General features: G+C 57.6%; 2 protein-coding genes across 10 annotated transcripts in view; one reads left to right on the forward strand and one right to left on the reverse strand.

Moving 5' to 3' along the window:
• Positions 1–62: 62 nt before the first annotated feature.
• Positions 63–15832, reverse strand: TRAPPC6A (trafficking protein particle complex subunit 6A). Of its 3 annotated transcripts, none has more exons than XM_058428533.1 (6): positions 15722–15832; positions 2234–2301; positions 1965–2082; positions 1280–1363; positions 1031–1124; positions 63–349 (listed from the first exon to the last, which is right to left on the reverse strand). In XM_058428533.1, exons 2-6 carry the CDS (start codon positions 2290–2292, stop codon positions 318–320), a joined length of 387 nt encoding a protein of 128 aa, XP_058284516.1. In that variant the 5' UTR covers positions 2293–2301; positions 15722–15832; the 3' UTR covers positions 63–317. The 3 variants fall into 3 exon arrangements, with proteins under 3 accessions (XP_058284516.1, XP_032033390.1, XP_032033391.1); XM_032177499.1 differs by lacking the exon at positions 15722–15832 and adding an exon at positions 14699–14819; XM_032177500.2 differs by lacking the exons at positions 2234–2301; positions 15722–15832 and adding an exon at positions 14699–14819.
• BLOC1S3 (biogenesis of lysosomal organelles complex 1 subunit 3) overlaps positions 15240–16477 on the forward strand; it is a 35835-nt gene continuing 34597 nt past the window's right edge. For 6 of the 7 annotated variants that reach the window (XR_009209968.1, XR_009209969.1, XR_009209967.1 and 3 more), the window contains exon 1: positions 15776–16417. Coding sequence is in view for 4 of the 7 variants with exons in the window: in XM_032177502.2 (XP_032033393.1) it covers positions 15776–16378 (603 nt within the window). In the remaining 3 variants the exon portion in view is untranslated. Of the gene's footprint in view, positions 15311–15766; positions 16418–16477 lie in introns of those variants that run through there. The other variant, XM_032177501.2, reaches the window with a different exon arrangement.

The following is a 16477-nucleotide window of genomic DNA, read 5'->3' on the forward strand; positions in this document are numbered from 1 at the left end:
GGGTGCCCACTCCCCTGCAGGACCTGTGACAGTCGCTCCACAGATCCTCCCCCGCTGCTGAGTCAGATTCCACACACACAGCCTTTATTGAACAGCTGCTGGGCAGTGACGCTGCCGAGGCGGGAATCCCACCACAGTCCTGACCGCAGCTGGGACCCCTTTGCCTCCTGTGATACCCCCACCTCAATTTGATACCCACTTCCTGAGTAAATGTGACCCCTAGGGCCTGGGATCCCCAAGACCACCCCAAAATGCAGCGGCCCCACCGTCTCTTGAGTCCAGGGGCAGCAGTGCGGCTCAGCGGGTACGGGGTGGGCTTAGGATTTCGGAATCACCACCTGGAACTTACCTGGAAGAGAAGGCCTGGCTTAGGCTCGAGGATGTGATGAGGGAGGCAGAGGGCACCTGGACGACTCTTAGGCGCTCACCCCCATCCTGCACTGACACCCCAGTGGCTAGGTTGGGCTGTTTCCTCCTGCCCACGGGGCCACATCCCTGGGCTGTGTGAGTAACCAGGGGCATGAGGGCCACGGATGTGGCCCCAGGGAGGCGCCCGGCATGGGCTTCTGTGGTATGCATTGCTTGGTCCTACCCCACGGGGGCCCCCATGAGTGAGCCTGGGGAACCAGCAGAGCAAAAATAACTGAAGGTGGGGGAGGTGGGGGGGCAGGCTGTCCCCAGGCAGGAATGGGGCTCCAGCTTGTCTGACAGAGGACACCCCGTCAGGCAAGCTGCAAGTTCCCTGGAGCCTGCCATCCCCCCCATCAAAGCATCAGCGAGGATAACTTCTATTACGTCCACCTGGGCTCCTGTGCTGGGAAAAGATGTTCGAAACCGCCACACAGTTCTCTCTGCAGGGTGGCGACGTCATGGAGCCAGGGGCACAGATGGGCCTGCACTGGCTGTGTGGCTGAGCAGGTGACTTAAACTTGGGCCTGCCTCGCAGGCACCCACACAGGAGTGGGGCTGGAACTCTGAAGCCCCCAGCAACTCAAGGGATGAGAAGAATCCCCCCACCCCCATGACTCACAGACGGGCAGGGCTGCCACGGAGGCGGTGACCACGCTCTCGATGCCCAGGGTACAGAGGGCGCCGTGCAGGAGGCCGCAGGTGAAGGCCAGGAACTGGGGAGGGAACACAGACCAGCATGGGAAGAGAGGGGAGGCCGGCACCCAAGGTCTGGGGCACCCCTTAGGCCTGGGGAAAGGCCTGATGTAGGATAGGGGCTGGGTAAATAGGAGGAAGGGAGGTGTGGACAAGGCCCCAGCTCCCCCCATACCTTGGGCGCTTCCTCCAGATATTGCAGGCCAGAGGCCATCCGGAGGAGGAGGGGGAAGCTGTTGTCTTGCAGGACGTAGGTCCCCTGGGGGAGAGGAGAGGCTGGTGGGCGGGGGCGGGGCCTGTACATTTGAAGCGCAGGGAGGGTAAGCAGCGACCCAGGTCTTAGATTGGGCTGAGGTTGGGAAGGCCCCCTTCATGTGAACCACTGGAGTCACAGTCTTGGCCTCCAGTGCTCTGGTAGGGCCCAGGGCTTCCAAACTTGGAGTGGGTGCCCGTGCCCTGGGGAGTGTGGGTCCTGCCCTCGCCTCCCAGGGTTGTGCAGAAAAGCTGGGGACCCGGCCCAGGAAGCTGCAGAAGGGTAGGTACAGCCTGGGTGTCACTGGGGGACTAGACCAGCTTGGGACAAGCAGCATCACACTGCGGGTAGGGCAGGCAGCCACCAGGGGCTTTCTGCCCATGCATGGCTCACTCCTGGTAGGCTGGAGAAGTTCCGGAAACACCTCCTATGCCCCAGCGCAGCCTCCTGGCTTCCCTTAGAGGATCAGACAGCAGAGCTGCGGCAGCCTGTGGGAAAGCTCTGGGCGGGTCCCGACAGCCGCTGCTCTGGCGCCGGGGCTTCCCCTCCCACTCTCTTGGTCTTGCCCTCAGGAGGGAGCTGGACAGGCAGGCCGGGGTGCTCCCACCTGGTGATTGGTGCGCAGGCTGTCCATCTGCTTCTGGAACACGGCCACCCACAGGTCTTTGCACAAGAACTTGAGGACATCCAGCTCCTCCCTGAAGGCCAGCGTCTCCCGGGGCAGCCTGGTGGGGCAGTGCCAAGCTGAGGCCGTGGGGCCAGGCAGGAAGAGGAAGACAGGCCCGACTCTCACATGGAGCAATGCAACCCTCCCCGCCTGGGGCCTGCCCAGCCCTGCCAGCCAGGCTGGGGGAGAGCAGGAGGGGCCGCGCTCACCTCTCGCCTAGAGCTTGGCCCACACGGAACCCCATACCCTCCAGGACCGACAGGCTCATCTTCTGTCCCTAGAAGGCCAGGGGAGAGATGCTCAGGGGCCCTTAGCCACCTCGAACCCGGGGCCACCCGGGGGGGACCTGCCAGGGGACCCAAAGACCAACTTGCTGGTGCTCGTCAGTTCAGGGGTGAGCAGGCAGGGGCTCTGGCATAGCCTGGCCAGGGCAGGGGCAGGCCTCTAGGGTGCTGGGGCTCCCTCACCCACCTCTGCAGACCTCGCAGGCTCTCTGGATCCCCAGATCATCAGCCCCCAAGAACCAGCTCTCCCTTCCCTCAGGAACAATGGGGGTCTTCCCCAGGTTCCCTTCCTCCTGCATGACTTTTCCCGATAACACCCATCACAGGCTGCAAGTGCTTTCAGCACGAACCCTCACAATGCTCTGGGAAGTGGGCGCCGCAACTCCACCAAGAGGCTGCAGGTGACCTGCCCAAGGGGTGGAGGCTGGGCCACAGGAAAGGGGACTGTGGAAGTCAACCATGATCATTATGCCTTATAATATTGGCCAAGATCCCTGGGGAACACGTGGAAGCTCAGGACGGGCAGATCTTCGTTTGGGTGCTTGCAAAGGACAGTGGCAGCCATGCAGTGTATGGAGGGTAGGCCAGGGTCCACACAGGAGGGGACTGCGCTGGCAGAGGCAGGCCCCAGGCAGGAGGGCTGCACTTGGTGTCTATCCACGTGCCTGTGTGTGGGGATTGCATGGCTGGAGGAGAGGAGATGCTCATGGATTTGTTTTTTTTTAAGAGATCGAGTGTGGCTTCATTGCCCAGGCTGGAATGCAGTGGCCCGATCTCTGACTCACTGCAACCTCCACCTCCCGGGTTCTAGCAATTCTCCTGCCTCAGCCTCCAGAGTAGCTGGGACTACAGGGATACGCCACCACACCCGACTAATTTTTTGTATTTCATTAGAGACAGGTTTCACTGTGTTGCCCAGGCTGGTCTCCAACTCCTGAGCTCAGACAATCTGCCCACCTCGGCCTCCCAAAGTGCTGGGATTACAGGCGTGAGCCACCGCGCCTGGCAAGTTTTCTTTTTTGGAGACAGAGTCTCCCTCTGTTGCCCAGGCTAGAGTGCAGTGGTGCGATGTTGGCTCAGTGCAACCTCCGCCTCCCGGGTTCAAACAATTCTCCTGCCTCAGCCTCCCGAGTAGCTGGGATTACAGGTGTGTGTGCCACCACACCGGCTAATTTTTGTATTTTTGGTAGAGATGGGGTTTCACCATGTTGGCCAGGCTGGTCTCAAACTCCTAGCCTCAAGTGATCTGCCCGTTTTGGCCTCCTAAAGTGCTGGGATTACAGGCGAAAGCCACTGCACTTGGCCATGGATTTTTTTTTTTTTTTTAATTTTTAACTCGGGTGATTTGCTGCAAGCAGAGGAAGGGAGGAGGCCCAGACTGGGGGGGCACCAGAAATCCCAGGACGGCTTGGGCGTGAGGCGCCAGGTGTTTCAGAGAAAGCCTGGCAGAGCAGAAGTGGGGGAACAGAGGTGGCAGGTGTGGAGCCCTGAGCCCCTCCCGCTGGCTGCTCTCAGGAGCCTGCAGTCGCCGGGCCTGAGCCCTGCAGCCCTCCCTCTCCTGCCCTTGACCCCCACCTTCCCTCGAGAATGGCAGCTACCGCCTCCTCCCTCCAGGGCTGCACTATCAATGCAGCCATCTGAATGGGGATGCGAATTCTCTGCTTGGCTCCAGCCCTGGAGAGGGTCTCCCAGCCTGGAGAGGGTGTCCGAGGAAGGCTTCTTGCAGCCTGCCGGCCCAGCTGCCTCCATCCCTCCCTCACCCTCTCCTCTGCCCCCTAGGACATTCGCTTTCCTTGGTCAGGAAGGCTCAGACTTCTGGGCCTTTGTACTGACTTCCTTCCCTCCCTCCCTCCCAGCTTGCGTCCCCAGCCCTGCCCACTGCGCACTGTCACTGGATGAGGACACAGCTCTCTGAAGGTGGGGACCCAGGCTGACCAATTCACATCCGGCCTTCGGCAGCCAACACAGAGCTTGGCATGTGGGTGGTGCTTAATAGACTGGCTGATGAGACAACGTGCATCAACAAGGGACACGGTAAGTCCTCACCTAATGCTGTCAACAGGCTCTTGGGAACTACGGCTTTAAGCAAAATGACATATGATGAAACCAATTTCACGCAGGTTAATTAACATAAACAAGAGTGAAGTTCCAATGCCATATTTCTGGTACAAACACATCACCAAACTTCTAAATAGGGATGAAAACACTTGAAATATTAAACACTGAAATAAATGTGAGCCATACATACATTTAAGAAAGATTAGGCTGGGCGCAATGGCTCACTCCTGTAATCCCAGCACTTTGGGAGATCAGAGTTTCGCTCTTGTTGCCCAGGCTAGAGTGCAGTGGCGCAATCTCGGCTCACCGCAACCTCCGCCTGCCAGGTTCAAGCGATTCTCCTGCCTCAGCCTCCCCAGTAGCTGGGATTACAGGCATGCGCCACCACGCCTGACTAATTCTGTATTTTTAGTAGAGATGGGGTTTCTTCTCTTTTGGTCAGGCTGGTCTCGAACTCCGGACCTCAGGTGATCTGCCCGCCTTGGCCTCCCAAAGTGCTGGGATTACAGGCGTGGGCCACCGCGCCCAGCTGAGTCCAGGAGTTCGAGTCCAGCCTGGGCGACATGGCGAAACCCCTTCTCTACAAAAAATACAAAAGTTAGCCAGGTGTGGTGGCATGCACCTGTGACCTAGCTACTTGGGAAGCTGAGGCAGGAGGATCGTGTGAGCCCAGGAGGTCGTGACTACAGTGAGCCATGATCATGCCACTGCACTGCAGCCCAGGCAACAGAGCAAGACCCTGTCTTAAAAAATAAATAAAAAACAAAAAACCAGTAAGACATTTACTTGCTTCCTCCAGCTCAGGGTCCTGGGTGGCCAGAGCCCATCCTGGCAGCGCCAAAAGCAGGAATGGACCCTGGACAGGATGCCATCCCATCACAGGGTGCACACGGGCCCACACTCACTCATGCTGGGCCCACAGAGACCCGGGAGCTCATGCAGCAGACACATCCCAAGGATGCACAAGGAAAGGAGAGCCCAGAGGAACCTGCACCAGCACAGGGAGAACCCACAACCACCACCCAGACAGTGGTCCTGGGAATCAATATTTTTTCCTCATCAATGTCACGACAAAATGTTATTCCAGGACCAGCATAGTGTGTGGCAGGCGTTTTCTACAGCCCTCTTGTTTTACCTTTCCAGCCTCACATGAGGCTGTAATTCCAGGTGGAAACTGGGGCTCCAAGGTTAAGAAGAACCTGTCCAAGGCACCCTCAGCACAGAGCTGTCTTTCACACCCCAGCAGGTCCAGATAGGAGGGGGGTAGGGTGACAGCCGTGGCTGTTGAGGGCCTCATGGAGGTGGGGAGCGCTGGGAATGGCGGGGGAGCCTGAGCTGAGGTCGCCCATATCTGAAGCCAAGGTGGCCCCTTCCTCTGCCTGGCCCCTTGCCAGGCCTCACCCTCGCGGGTGATGACACGGCTTCCTGTTGCACTGGCTCCCTCTGGTGTCACCATCTACTTTCCTCTAGTGTCCTCAGGCACAGCAGGGCCGGCCACACAGCAGAGGCTCAGGGAAGGGGCCAATGACTGCAGGAGACGGGCAGGTATGTGTGAGAGACAGAGTGGGAAGAGACCCCTGCCCGTGGGTCCTTCACGGCAGCACTACCAGCGGCACAGGTGCAGTGCCACCGCCCGGGTCCAGATCTGCCCCAGCACTTACCAGGTGTGGGACCTGGGCCAATGGCTGAATGTCTCTGCCTCAGTTTCCTCATGTAAAAAAGAGGGTAATTTTGTTTATTTTTGAGACAGGGTCTCATTCTGTCGCCCAGGCTGGAGTGCAATGGCACGATCTCGGCTCACTGCAGCCTCTACCTCCTGGGTTCAGGTGGTCCTCCTACCTCCGCCTCCCAAGTAGCTGGGACTACAGGTGTGAGCCACTGCGTCCAGCCCAAAGGAGGGGAATATTAATGGCAGCTACCTCCGGAATCCTCACAAGGAGTAAGGGTTGGTAAAGGCAACCTGAGTACTTCAAGGCAGTTCTGGGAGCCTTACTTATTGTCATTCACAGCCTCCACATCTGTCAAACAAGGAGACAGCCCCGGCCAATGAGGGATGAAGCCCTTGGCTGGAGGAAAACCACAGGAAGAAAGGGGGTCTGTTCTGTGGACTCCTGTAGCCAGCACCTAGAACAGCCAGGGTGCGAGCTTGCTGCCTGGTGGCTGCAGCTCCTGTGTCACCTCCCCCTACAGCGAAGCTCCTGGAGGCAGGGCCCAGGCTGCACTCTGATGGAACACATCTGTGTCCCTGCTTGTTAAGGGCTCCTTTATGTCCCTCCCTCGTTCATGCCACAAACATTTCCTAGTGTCCTCCAGGAGCTCGCCTACCGTGCCTGGCGGGGTTGACAGGTGCCCAGATGATGCCAACTGACAATCTGGGAAGGGCTGGGAGACTGAGTGCAAGGGGCCCGGGCAGTGCAGTACAGAGCCTGCCCTCCAGGAGGGGGCTGGAGGCGGGAGGTATTCCAAGCAAAGGGCATGTGCCAAGGCAGGGGTGAGAGGCGGGGAAGGTAAGGGGCCCTCAGAGTGGGCTGCAGAGGGGGCATTTTCCCCTGCAGGCAAGTGCAGCCAACCCGAGGGTCGACGCAGGCCACGCTGCCTGAATGCCAGCCACAGTGGGCCACAGACTCAGTCCCTGCCCTGCTGGAGCTGGCGTTTCACCCAGGGAATGGGCAAAGGTGTAATGGCCAGCTTCACTATGCTCACAGCGACTGCCAAGAGGGAGGCAGGTGTGCTGCGAGGGTGCACTCCCACCCCTAGGAAGCACCCCGACTGCGCTGAGCCGGAGGGAAGAGGAGGAGTTCCACAGCAGGAGTGGGCTATGAAGGCACGCCAGGCCCAGGTCACAGCCAGGATGGCAGCCCCCGGAAGGGTGAGTCGGGGTAGAGAGTCAGCAGGGTCCATCAGCCAGGCCAGGAGCGTGGAGTCTGAAGGGGTTCCAGCAAGTTCAGCTTTTCCCTTCATGAACTTCACACTGCCTGGGTTTGAATCTCGGCCCCGCCACTCACTGGCTGTGTGACCTTGGGCAGATTATCCAACCATCCCATGCCTCAGTTTTCCCACATGTGCCACGGGGCTAATGGCAGTACCTGCTCACAGTGGTGGTGTGACTGGCAAGTGGCGACAGCTGGATATATGGCTGTGTGACTGCTGGCCCCACTGTACCCAGCCCTGGACAGGGGCCATTCAGATCCCTGCTGAACTGAAAAGGGATGTGGGGAATCACGGCAAAAGGCAGGGGCCGAGGAGGAGCAGGAGACAGGGAAGAAAGGGCGGAGGAGGAAGGGAGAAGCCTCCACCCACCTCATCACAGCGAGACTTGGTGGTGTCCATGCCCATGTCACTGCAAAAGCTCTTCAGAGGTTAGGGGTTTATCTTTCTTAAAAACAGAAGGCGCTGGGCGCAGGGGCTCTTGCCTGTAATCCCAGCACTTTGGGAGGCCAAGGCGGGAGGATCACTTGAGGTTAGGAGTTTGAGACCAGCCTGGCCAACATGCCAAAACCCTGTCTCTACTGAAAATACAAAAATTAGCCGGGCGTGGTGGCGCACGCCTGTAATCCCAGCTATTCAGGAGGCTGAGCCACCAGGATCGCTTGAACCCGGGAGGCAGAGGTTTCAGTGAGCTGAGATCACGCCACTGCACTCCAGCCTGGGCAACAGAGGAAGACTGAGTCTCAAATGAAACGAAACAAAACAAAACAGAAGGGCTGGCCAGACAGAGACTCTCCCATTCATAGGAAGGGCTGGCCAGACAGAGACTCTCCCATTCATAGGAATCTGCCAGAGCCGAGCCCAGAGCCAGTGCATTTCTGGGGCTCCCCACGCCTGCCTCTGCTGAGTTTACACACAGACTGGATGAAAGGAAAGGCGGAAGGGAAGCCTTATCAGTGTCGATGCTAATGACATCCACCACACAGGAAGGATCAATCACACACAAAGCAGAGTTCCTGGAAATGAACAAACATGGTGGCCAAATCAACACTTTTTAACAAGGGAACTGAAAAACAGAGAAACCTGTAAGACAGGTAACACCTCCCAGAAGAAAAACAAGAGGGAGGAAAAAATGAGAGAAAAGCTACAAGATGCTTGGAAGAGATGCAGGAAGTCTAATATTCCCTGCGGTGCCTACAGGACATACAGGGAACGATGCAGGAGAAGAAATCATCAGCGAGATCACAGGAGAAAAATGTCCTGAGCTAAAGCAAGATCCACACGTCCACACTGAAGCCAAGGGGTGAGCTCCAAGGAGGATGAATGGAAAACGCAAATCAAAGCCCCTTCAGACATTTGGGCACGTGGAAGAGAACAATCTGCCCTGAAGCAGGAGAGAGGCGGGTGGGGGCCTTGTGCTCCACCCCTTCCTGTCTCTTGTGTCTGCCCTACCCCTCGATTGTTTTCTAGGCACCTGCTAGCTCCTGGGCAGAGGCTGACCCTATTCAACGCCCACCTGCTGAGCCACTCTGTGCCAGGCCCAGGGGTGTGGTGGGGAACCCAGGGAAGAAGCAGCCCTGTTTAAGAAAAGCACACAGAGAAGTGCTGGCACACCGACGGGTGAGGGGTGGGTACGAGAAGCCTGCAGGACTTCCCTGCTGTCGCCCTCAACTCTCCTCCCTCGTCCAGCAAGGCGTCCTGAGCAAGTCCAGATCCTGACTCTGCCCACTCAGAACTCCCCATCCTGTCCCCTGGGCCAGCCCGGAAGGTTTAGCCTGCCATAGCCTCTGCCCTAAGCTCCTGCAGCAGCGGGCCCTTGCCAGGCCAATCTCCATCCAGTCCATTCCTGTGGCCAGGGAGGCATTTCTAGAATGTAAATCTGAGCCAGGCGCACCTCAGTTTAAACCCGGCTATGGCTCCCACTGCCTTCGGGATGGAGCCCCAGTTCCCAAGAGGGCCTCGCTGGAGCTCCCAGCCTCAGATGCTCAGCACGGCATTCCAGGCAGGGACCTATCTGACAGCTGCTCCGCCCACCCCACGCCCTCCTCAGATAAGGGGCTGCCCAAGTGGTGTGGTGGATGGAGGCCTGGCCCAGCAGGGCTGTTCTCGGGGCGCCTCGGGCCTGGTCTCAGACAGTGGGTAACAGCGCCTTAGCTCTTTACTACACGCACTCAGGGGAATCCTCTCTTTGCCCAAAGGCTTCCCTTGTCTTCAAAGCCTCTGAGGTAGAAAAGCCACGGCCACTTCCTCCAAGGGCTTCTCCTGCTTAGAGAACAAAGGCCTTCCTGGCCCCTCTGGCCGGTCCTCCAGTTCACAACCTGTGACAGCCCAGGAGAATGGCCACAAATAACCACCATACCAGGCAGGATAGGAGGTCACAAAAGCCCTATACACTGGCTGTGGCTCCTGGGCACCTGTGCTGTGGGGACGGGGATGAAGGAGCCACTATCCCTGTCCTCAGGGAGCTCTGGAGCTGGTGGGGAAGGTGGCCTGCGCTACCCAGAAGCCCTGGGGCCAGAAGCCTGAGTTCTAATTTTGCCTTTGAGTCTTGCTGAACGGCCTCAGGAAATCCCTTCCTCTCCCAAGCACAGGGTCCCTCCTCTGTGAATCAGGAGGGCTGTGCTGAGGACTAAATGCAGTTAACACTGTGCAAGTACTGCACAGACGCCCTCAGGAAACGGGAGGCCTGTCTGGTTCAGAAGAACCCTTTGGGGACAAAGAGAAGGAATGGAGAGAGGAGGTGGGGCCAATAAAGAGAAAAGACTGAGGAAATGAAGCCATTTCTCATGAAAGGCCCCCTGAAAAACAGGGCTCCCCAGGAGGAAGGAGTGCGGGGAAACGATGGAGTTCTCGCCCCTGGCGCACCGAGAGCCACCTGGGAGCTTTCTGAGGCCTGACACTCAGGCCTCACCCCAACCGAGTTCGTCAGAGTCTCTGGTGTGGGACTCCAGCATCGGAATGTAGTGGCAGCTGGGTAGGGAACCCTTGCCTAAAGTCCCAGGCACATTCGTGTGCTCTGAAAGGCTGGTGGTGAGCAGAGCTGAGTAAGCCAGTTTCCCACACTCGCTTGACCACAGAAACCCATTAAAATCCCTCCCAGGGCAAATGCTGGGAAATGCCGGTGAGAGTTTACAGCACAGGAGGCCTGGTCACGCTCCTGACTCTGCCACTTGAGAGCAAGGAACTCCGTCCATCAAAGCCTCCGCCGCCTCGTGTGTAAATCGGGGAGGACCATGCCAACCTCTCTGAGTCGTCAGAAGATCAAATGAAATCAAGAGTGAGAAGCCATGAGTGCACACAGGAAGCACTCATATGAGGGGAGGGAGGGAACGGCTAGCACTGCTCATAAGCCAAATGAATCCCAGTCCCCACCCATCCCCACCTGCCACGGCACAGGCTCTGCATTCACCTCCTCAACACGTCCATGCTGAGGACCCACTACGAGCCAGGACATACAGTGGTCGTCAATACACACCCAGGCCCATCCCACACAAAGTACACTCTGGCCAGGGGAGACGCATGTGAATCAAAGGATCACACGGATACACAATTCAGATGCATCCTGGCAGGGCATGGTGGCTCACACCTGTAATCCCAGGTGTGAGTTTTTGGGAGGCTGAGGCCAGAGGATCGCTTGAGCCCAGGAGTTCAAGGTCAGCCTGGGCAACATTGTGAGAACCCATCTCTACAAAAAATTAAAAAATTAGCAGGGCATGGTGGTGCGCACCTGTACTCTTAGCTACTCAGGAGGCTGAGGTGGGAGGATCACTTGAGCCCAGGAGTGTGAGGCTCCAGTGAACTATGATCATGCTACTGCACTCCAGCTTGGGTGACAGAGCAAGACTCTCTTTAAAAAAAAAAAATTGCCAGGCGCAGTGGCTCACACCTGTAATCCCAGCACTTTGGGAGGCTGAGGTGGGCAGATCACAAGGTCAGGAGATCAAGACCATCATGGCTAACACGGTGAAACTCTGTCTCTACTAAAAATACAAAAAATTAGCCGGGCGTGGTGGTGGTCACCTGTAGTCCCAGCTACTCGGAGAGGCTGAGGCAGGAGAATGGCGTGAACCCGGGAGGCGGAGCTTGCAGTGGGCTGAAAAAAAAAATCAAATACATCCTTATTGAGTATGATGAAGCCTACCAAGAAAAAAGTGGGAGAGGGAGACCAGGAGAATGTATAAAGGAGATCCAAATTTGACTGGGGGCTCAGGGAAGACATCCCTGAGGAAGGGATTGTTACACTAAGATCTGAAGGATTAATAGTTGTTAGCATGGTGAAGATGTGACAGGTGGAATGGGCTGGGAGAAGGGAGCAGGCTCATCTCACAGGAGAAGAGCGAAAAGTACTGGACCAGGGCAGAGGAGGGGCCATGTGGGAAAGGTATTTAGACCGACTGGGCAGAGCCTGGGGGAGGGCTGCAGGTGAGGGAGACAAGGCAGGTGTCCGGACTCCAGGGTTTCTGGTTTGAAAGCCAGGAAGGATGTGGAGTGTTGAGATATTATTACCCGCCCCCAGGCTGAGGCATACTCCCTGGGCCATGCTGTATCTTCCTCATAGCAGTTACACAATGTACCAGATACTTTACTCATTTACTTGTCTGTCTCCTCCAATGATGACAAAGCTCCAAGAGGGCAAAATTTTTGATGGTTCACTGAGTAATCCCCACGTTTTTTTAGAGACAGGGTCTCACTCTGTCACCCAGGCTGGAATGCAGTGGCACGATCATAGCTCACTGCAGCCTTGAACTCCTGGGCCCCGGCGATCCTTCCACCTCAGCCTCTCGAGTTGCTGGTAGTATAGGCAAATGTCATCACGCCCAGCTAATTTTAAAAATTTCTTGGCTGGGCGCAGTGGCTCACACCTGTAATCCCAGCACTTTGGGAGCCCGAGGCGGGCAGATCACGAAGTCAGATCAAAACCATCCTGGCTAACATGGTGAAATCCCCTCTCTACTAAAAATACAAAAAAAAAAAAAAATTAGCCGGGTGTGATGGCAGGCACCTGTAGTCCCAACTACTTGGGAGGCTGCGGCGGGAGAATGGCATGAACCCAGGAGGCGGAGCTTGCAGCGGGCCAAGATTGTGCCACTGCACTCCAGCCTGGGCGACAGAGCAAGACTCTGTCTCAAAAATAAATAAATAAATAAAAATAAAAATTTATTTTACAGGTGGGGTCTTGCTATGTTGCCCAGGCTAGTCTTGAATGCTGGGCCTCAAGTGATCCTCCCACCTCTGCTTCCTGAGTACCTGGGATTACAGGTACAAGTAGCCACACCTGGCTAAATGCATTTTTGATTTATGATGTTATCAACTTATGACAGGTTTATATCTGTATATTGAGATGGTAACAAGCAACATCCTCCCTGGGGCTTCTAATCCTGGAAGGAAACCAGAGCCAATAAAAATGTCTTACATGGCCGGGTGCGGTGGCTCACGCCTGTAATCCCAGCACTTTTGGAGGCCGAGGCGGGTGGATCACGTGGTCAGGAGTTCGAGACCAGCCTGGCCAAGATGGTGAAACCCTGTATCTACTAAAAATTAAAAAAAAAATTGGCCGGGCGCAGTGGCTCACGCTTGTAATCCTAGCACTTTGGGAGGCCAAGATGGGCAGATCATGAGGTCAGGAGATAGAGACCATCCTGGCTAACACAGTGAAACCCCGTCTCTACTTAAAAAAAAAAAAAAAAAAAATTAGCCGGGCATGGTGGCGGGCGCCTGTAGTCCCAGCTACTCGGGAGGCTGAGGCAGGAGAATGGCGTGAACCAGGGAGGCAGAGCTTGCAGTGAGCCGAAATTGCATCGCTGCACTCCAGCCTGGGTGACAGAGTGAGACCCCCATCTCAAAAAAAAAAACCAAGGATGGCCACAGTGGCTCATGCCTGTAATCCCAGCACTTTGGGAGGCCAAGGCAGGCAGATCACCTGAGGTCAGGAGTTCGAGACCAGCCTGACCAACATGGAGAAATCACATCTCTACTAAACATACAAAATTGGCCGGGCGTGGTGGCACATGCGTTCAATCCCGGCTACTCCAGAGGCTGAGGCAGGAGAATCGCTTCAGCCCAGGAGGTGGAGGCTGCGGTGAGCTGAGATTGTGCCATTGCACTCTAGCCTGGGCAACAAGAGCAAAACTCTGTCTCAAAAACGAAAACAAAAACAAAAACAGGCCAGGTGCCCTAGCTCACGCCTATAATCCCAGCACTTTGGGAGGCCAAGGCATGCGGATCACCTGGGGTCGGGTGTTCTGAGACCAGCCTGGCCAACATGGCAAAAACCCATTTCTACTAAAAATACAAAAATTAGCCAGTCGTGGTGGCGCCAGCAGCGCTTGTGGTCCAAGCTACTTGGGAGGCTGAGAAGTGGGATGATCGCTTGAGCCCAGGAGGTCGAGGCAGCAGTGAGCCATGACTGCATCAGTGCACTCCAGCCAGCCTGGGCGACCCAGCAGGACCGTCATGCGCAAGAACGCACACACACACACAGAGTCCTGGGCCAGTCGCGGTAGTTCACGCCTGTAATCCTAGCACTTTGGGAGGCCCAGGCGGGAGAATCACTTGAGCCTAGGGGTTCAAGACCAGCCTGGGCAACATGGCAAAACCTCCTCTTTTTTTTTTTTTCCTGAGAAGAGTCTCACTCTGTTGCCTAGGCTGGAGTGCAATGGCACAATCTTGGCTCACTGCAACCTCCACCTCCCAGGTTCAAGCCATTCTCCTGTCTCAGCCTCCCGAGTAGCTAGGATTACAGGTACCCGCCATCATGCACGCCTAGTAGACACGGGGGGTTCACCATGTTGGCCAGGCTGGTCTTGAACTCCTGACCTCAGGTGATCCGACGGCCTCGGCCTCCCTAAGTGCTGGGATTACAGGCGTGATCTACAGCGCCCAGCCGGCATATTTCAGTTTATTATTTGACTCCTCGAGTGAAATGTAAGCTTCACGAGGACAGGGATTCTGTCTTAGAACGGTGCCTGGAATACAACAGACGCTCAATAAGTAGGTGTCGAATGAATAAATGTCCCACGCTGAGGCTTAGGTACGTTATGATGCTCGATTTACAAAAGAGAAAACTAGGACACACAAAGATTAAGTCATTGGGTCGCACACCTAGTGAGTGGCGGAGCAGAGTCCTCAGCACACGCCCAATAGCAGCATTATTATGATTACTAGCCGCTTACTCAGGCCTTGAGCTAAGCGCTTTACCCTGAATCATCGCGCTCAATTTAGCAATAACCCCGAGCCGGCACCGTCGCGAACGCCACTTTCCAGAGGAGGAAGCCAGCGCCAGACGTTGCGCTGCAAGGCCGGGGCTGGGCCGGGTTCGAACCCGGACGCCTGACGCGCCCTCCGTTCTCCCCGAGGCGTTACCTTGGTGGCCCCCGCTTCCTCCCCACGGGGCCCGGCGCTCACCCCCGGGCCGGGGTCGGGGTCGTGAGCCCACAGCTCCGCCACCATCTCCGTGTGAAGAAACTCGAACAGCACAGTATCCGCCATGCACCCCCCTCGCGCGCCTAAAGATGCGCTCAGCGCTTCCCGCTCTCATTGGCCATGGTTGGTAAGCCACGCCTCTTGCGTCACGGCGCGAGCCCTCCTACTCCCACTTCCATTGGTGTATTAGACTATCCCTGCCTCCCCGCCTCCGGCTCATGTGGTGTGCGCGTGAGTCTGGGACACTAGGGGGCAGGCCTACGCCTTCTCTGGTCACGCGTGACATACTCGGCTTTTAAAATCCCTATTTGTCCACTCCAGACTTTCCTCGTCGCACAACCTGGAAGAGCCGGCCCAGCCGCTTCTCTATTGGCGGTTCCTCCATTCATGTGACTCTTCTGCACACGCCCTCAAAGCTGATGCTGAGAACTTGCTTCCTGATTGGTAGCCGAGCGAATCCACATGACTTGGCCGCTAATGCCCGCCCAACCCGCTCCCCTATTGGTTGAGAACGCAGCCCTTCAGCTGCGACGGTGAGAACGCAGCACTCGGGCTACGAAGCGGATCTCGCAGGCTCGGAGCGTCAGCTGCCGGGTACGGTCTTTGGCGTTAGCGCTTCTCCCATCCCATGAGTGCCCCCAGCAGAGTCCAATCGGACTGTCATCCTTTCTGCGACTCTGGCGCTGGTCCCGAGCAGCTCACGGGCCCGTGTGCTTCCGGGTCTGAGATTGGCATGGTGGACCAGGTGGAGGGTGTGGCCTCTACTAGGAGGCAAATTCGTAAAGAGCTCGGCTTGGGACTCCGGGAACTCGGGGCCCAGATCCTTGATCGAGCTGGTCTTCAGTTTCCCCGTCTGTACGCTGAAGAGCCTGGGGTCCAGTAGCCCCCATCATCAACCAGTTTACAGAAGAGGAAACTGAGGCCCAGACGGGGAGCAGCTGACCCCAACTCGTTAAGAGAATCAGCGAAGGGGCTGGGAATCCAGGACCTGCGCCTTTTACCCACCGCGGCGCCGGTCTCACGTGCAGTCCCTTCGCTCTTCTCCCCTAGTTCGGCGCCATGGCGTCCCAGGGTCGTCGGCGGAGGCCCCTGCGGAGGCCGGAGACGGTGGTGCCGGGGGAGGCGACCGAGACGGATTCCGAGCCTTCTGCGTCCTCGTCAGAGGAGGAGGAGCTGTACCTGGGTCCTTCGGGCCCGACGCGCGGCCGCCCCACGGGGCTGCGGGTGGCTGGGGAGGCCGCGGAGACCGACTCGGACCCGGAGCCGGAGCCGACGGCCGCGCCGAGGGACCTGCCTCCACTCGTGGTGCAGCGGGAATCGGCAGAGGAGGCCTGGGGCGCGGAGGAGGCCCCGGCGCCCGCCCCCGCGCGCTCGCTCCTGCAACTTCGGCTGGCTGAGAGCCAGGCGCGGCTGGACCACGACGTGGCGGCCGCCGTGAGCGGTGTGTACCGCCGTGCGGGCCGCGACGTGGCCGCCCTGGCTAGTAGGCTGGCGGCAGCCCAGGCGGCGGGGCTGGCGGCGGCCCACAGCGTGCGCCTGGCGCGCGGGGACCTTTGTGCGCTGGCCGAGCGTCTGGACATCGTGGCTGGCTGCCGTCTGCTGCCGGACATCCACGGCGTGCCGGGGACCGAGCCTGAGCAAGACCCGGGGCCGCGGGCCTAGGCATGATTCCACTTCCCAGCTTGACTCTGCAATTTGGGGGTAGGCCTTGCTGCCTCTGGGACCTGACTCTGTCCCCTGTGTCTCTTATCACTCCCCACC

This window comes from Hylobates moloch, unplaced genomic scaffold (assembly GCF_009828535.3).
Source record: "Hylobates moloch isolate HMO894 unplaced genomic scaffold, HMol_V3 SCAFFOLD_15, whole genome shotgun sequence".
NCBI lineage: Eukaryota > Metazoa > Chordata > Mammalia > Primates > Hylobatidae > Hylobates > Hylobates moloch.

Coding starts and splice junctions, on each gene's coding strand:
- TRAPPC6A (XM_032177499.1), bottom strand. CDS start 14,782: ATGGCGGATACTGTGCTGTTCGAGTTTCTTCACACGGAGATGGTGGCG. Junction 2,302..14,698: donor ACCCCGACCCCGGCCCGGGG/GTGAGCGCCGGG, acceptor CTGGCCTTCTAG/GGACAGAAGATGAGCCTGTC. Junction 1,125..1,279: donor ATCTGGAGGAAGCGCCCAAG/GTATGGGGGGAG, acceptor TTCCCTCCCCAG/TTCCTGGCCTTCACCTGCGG.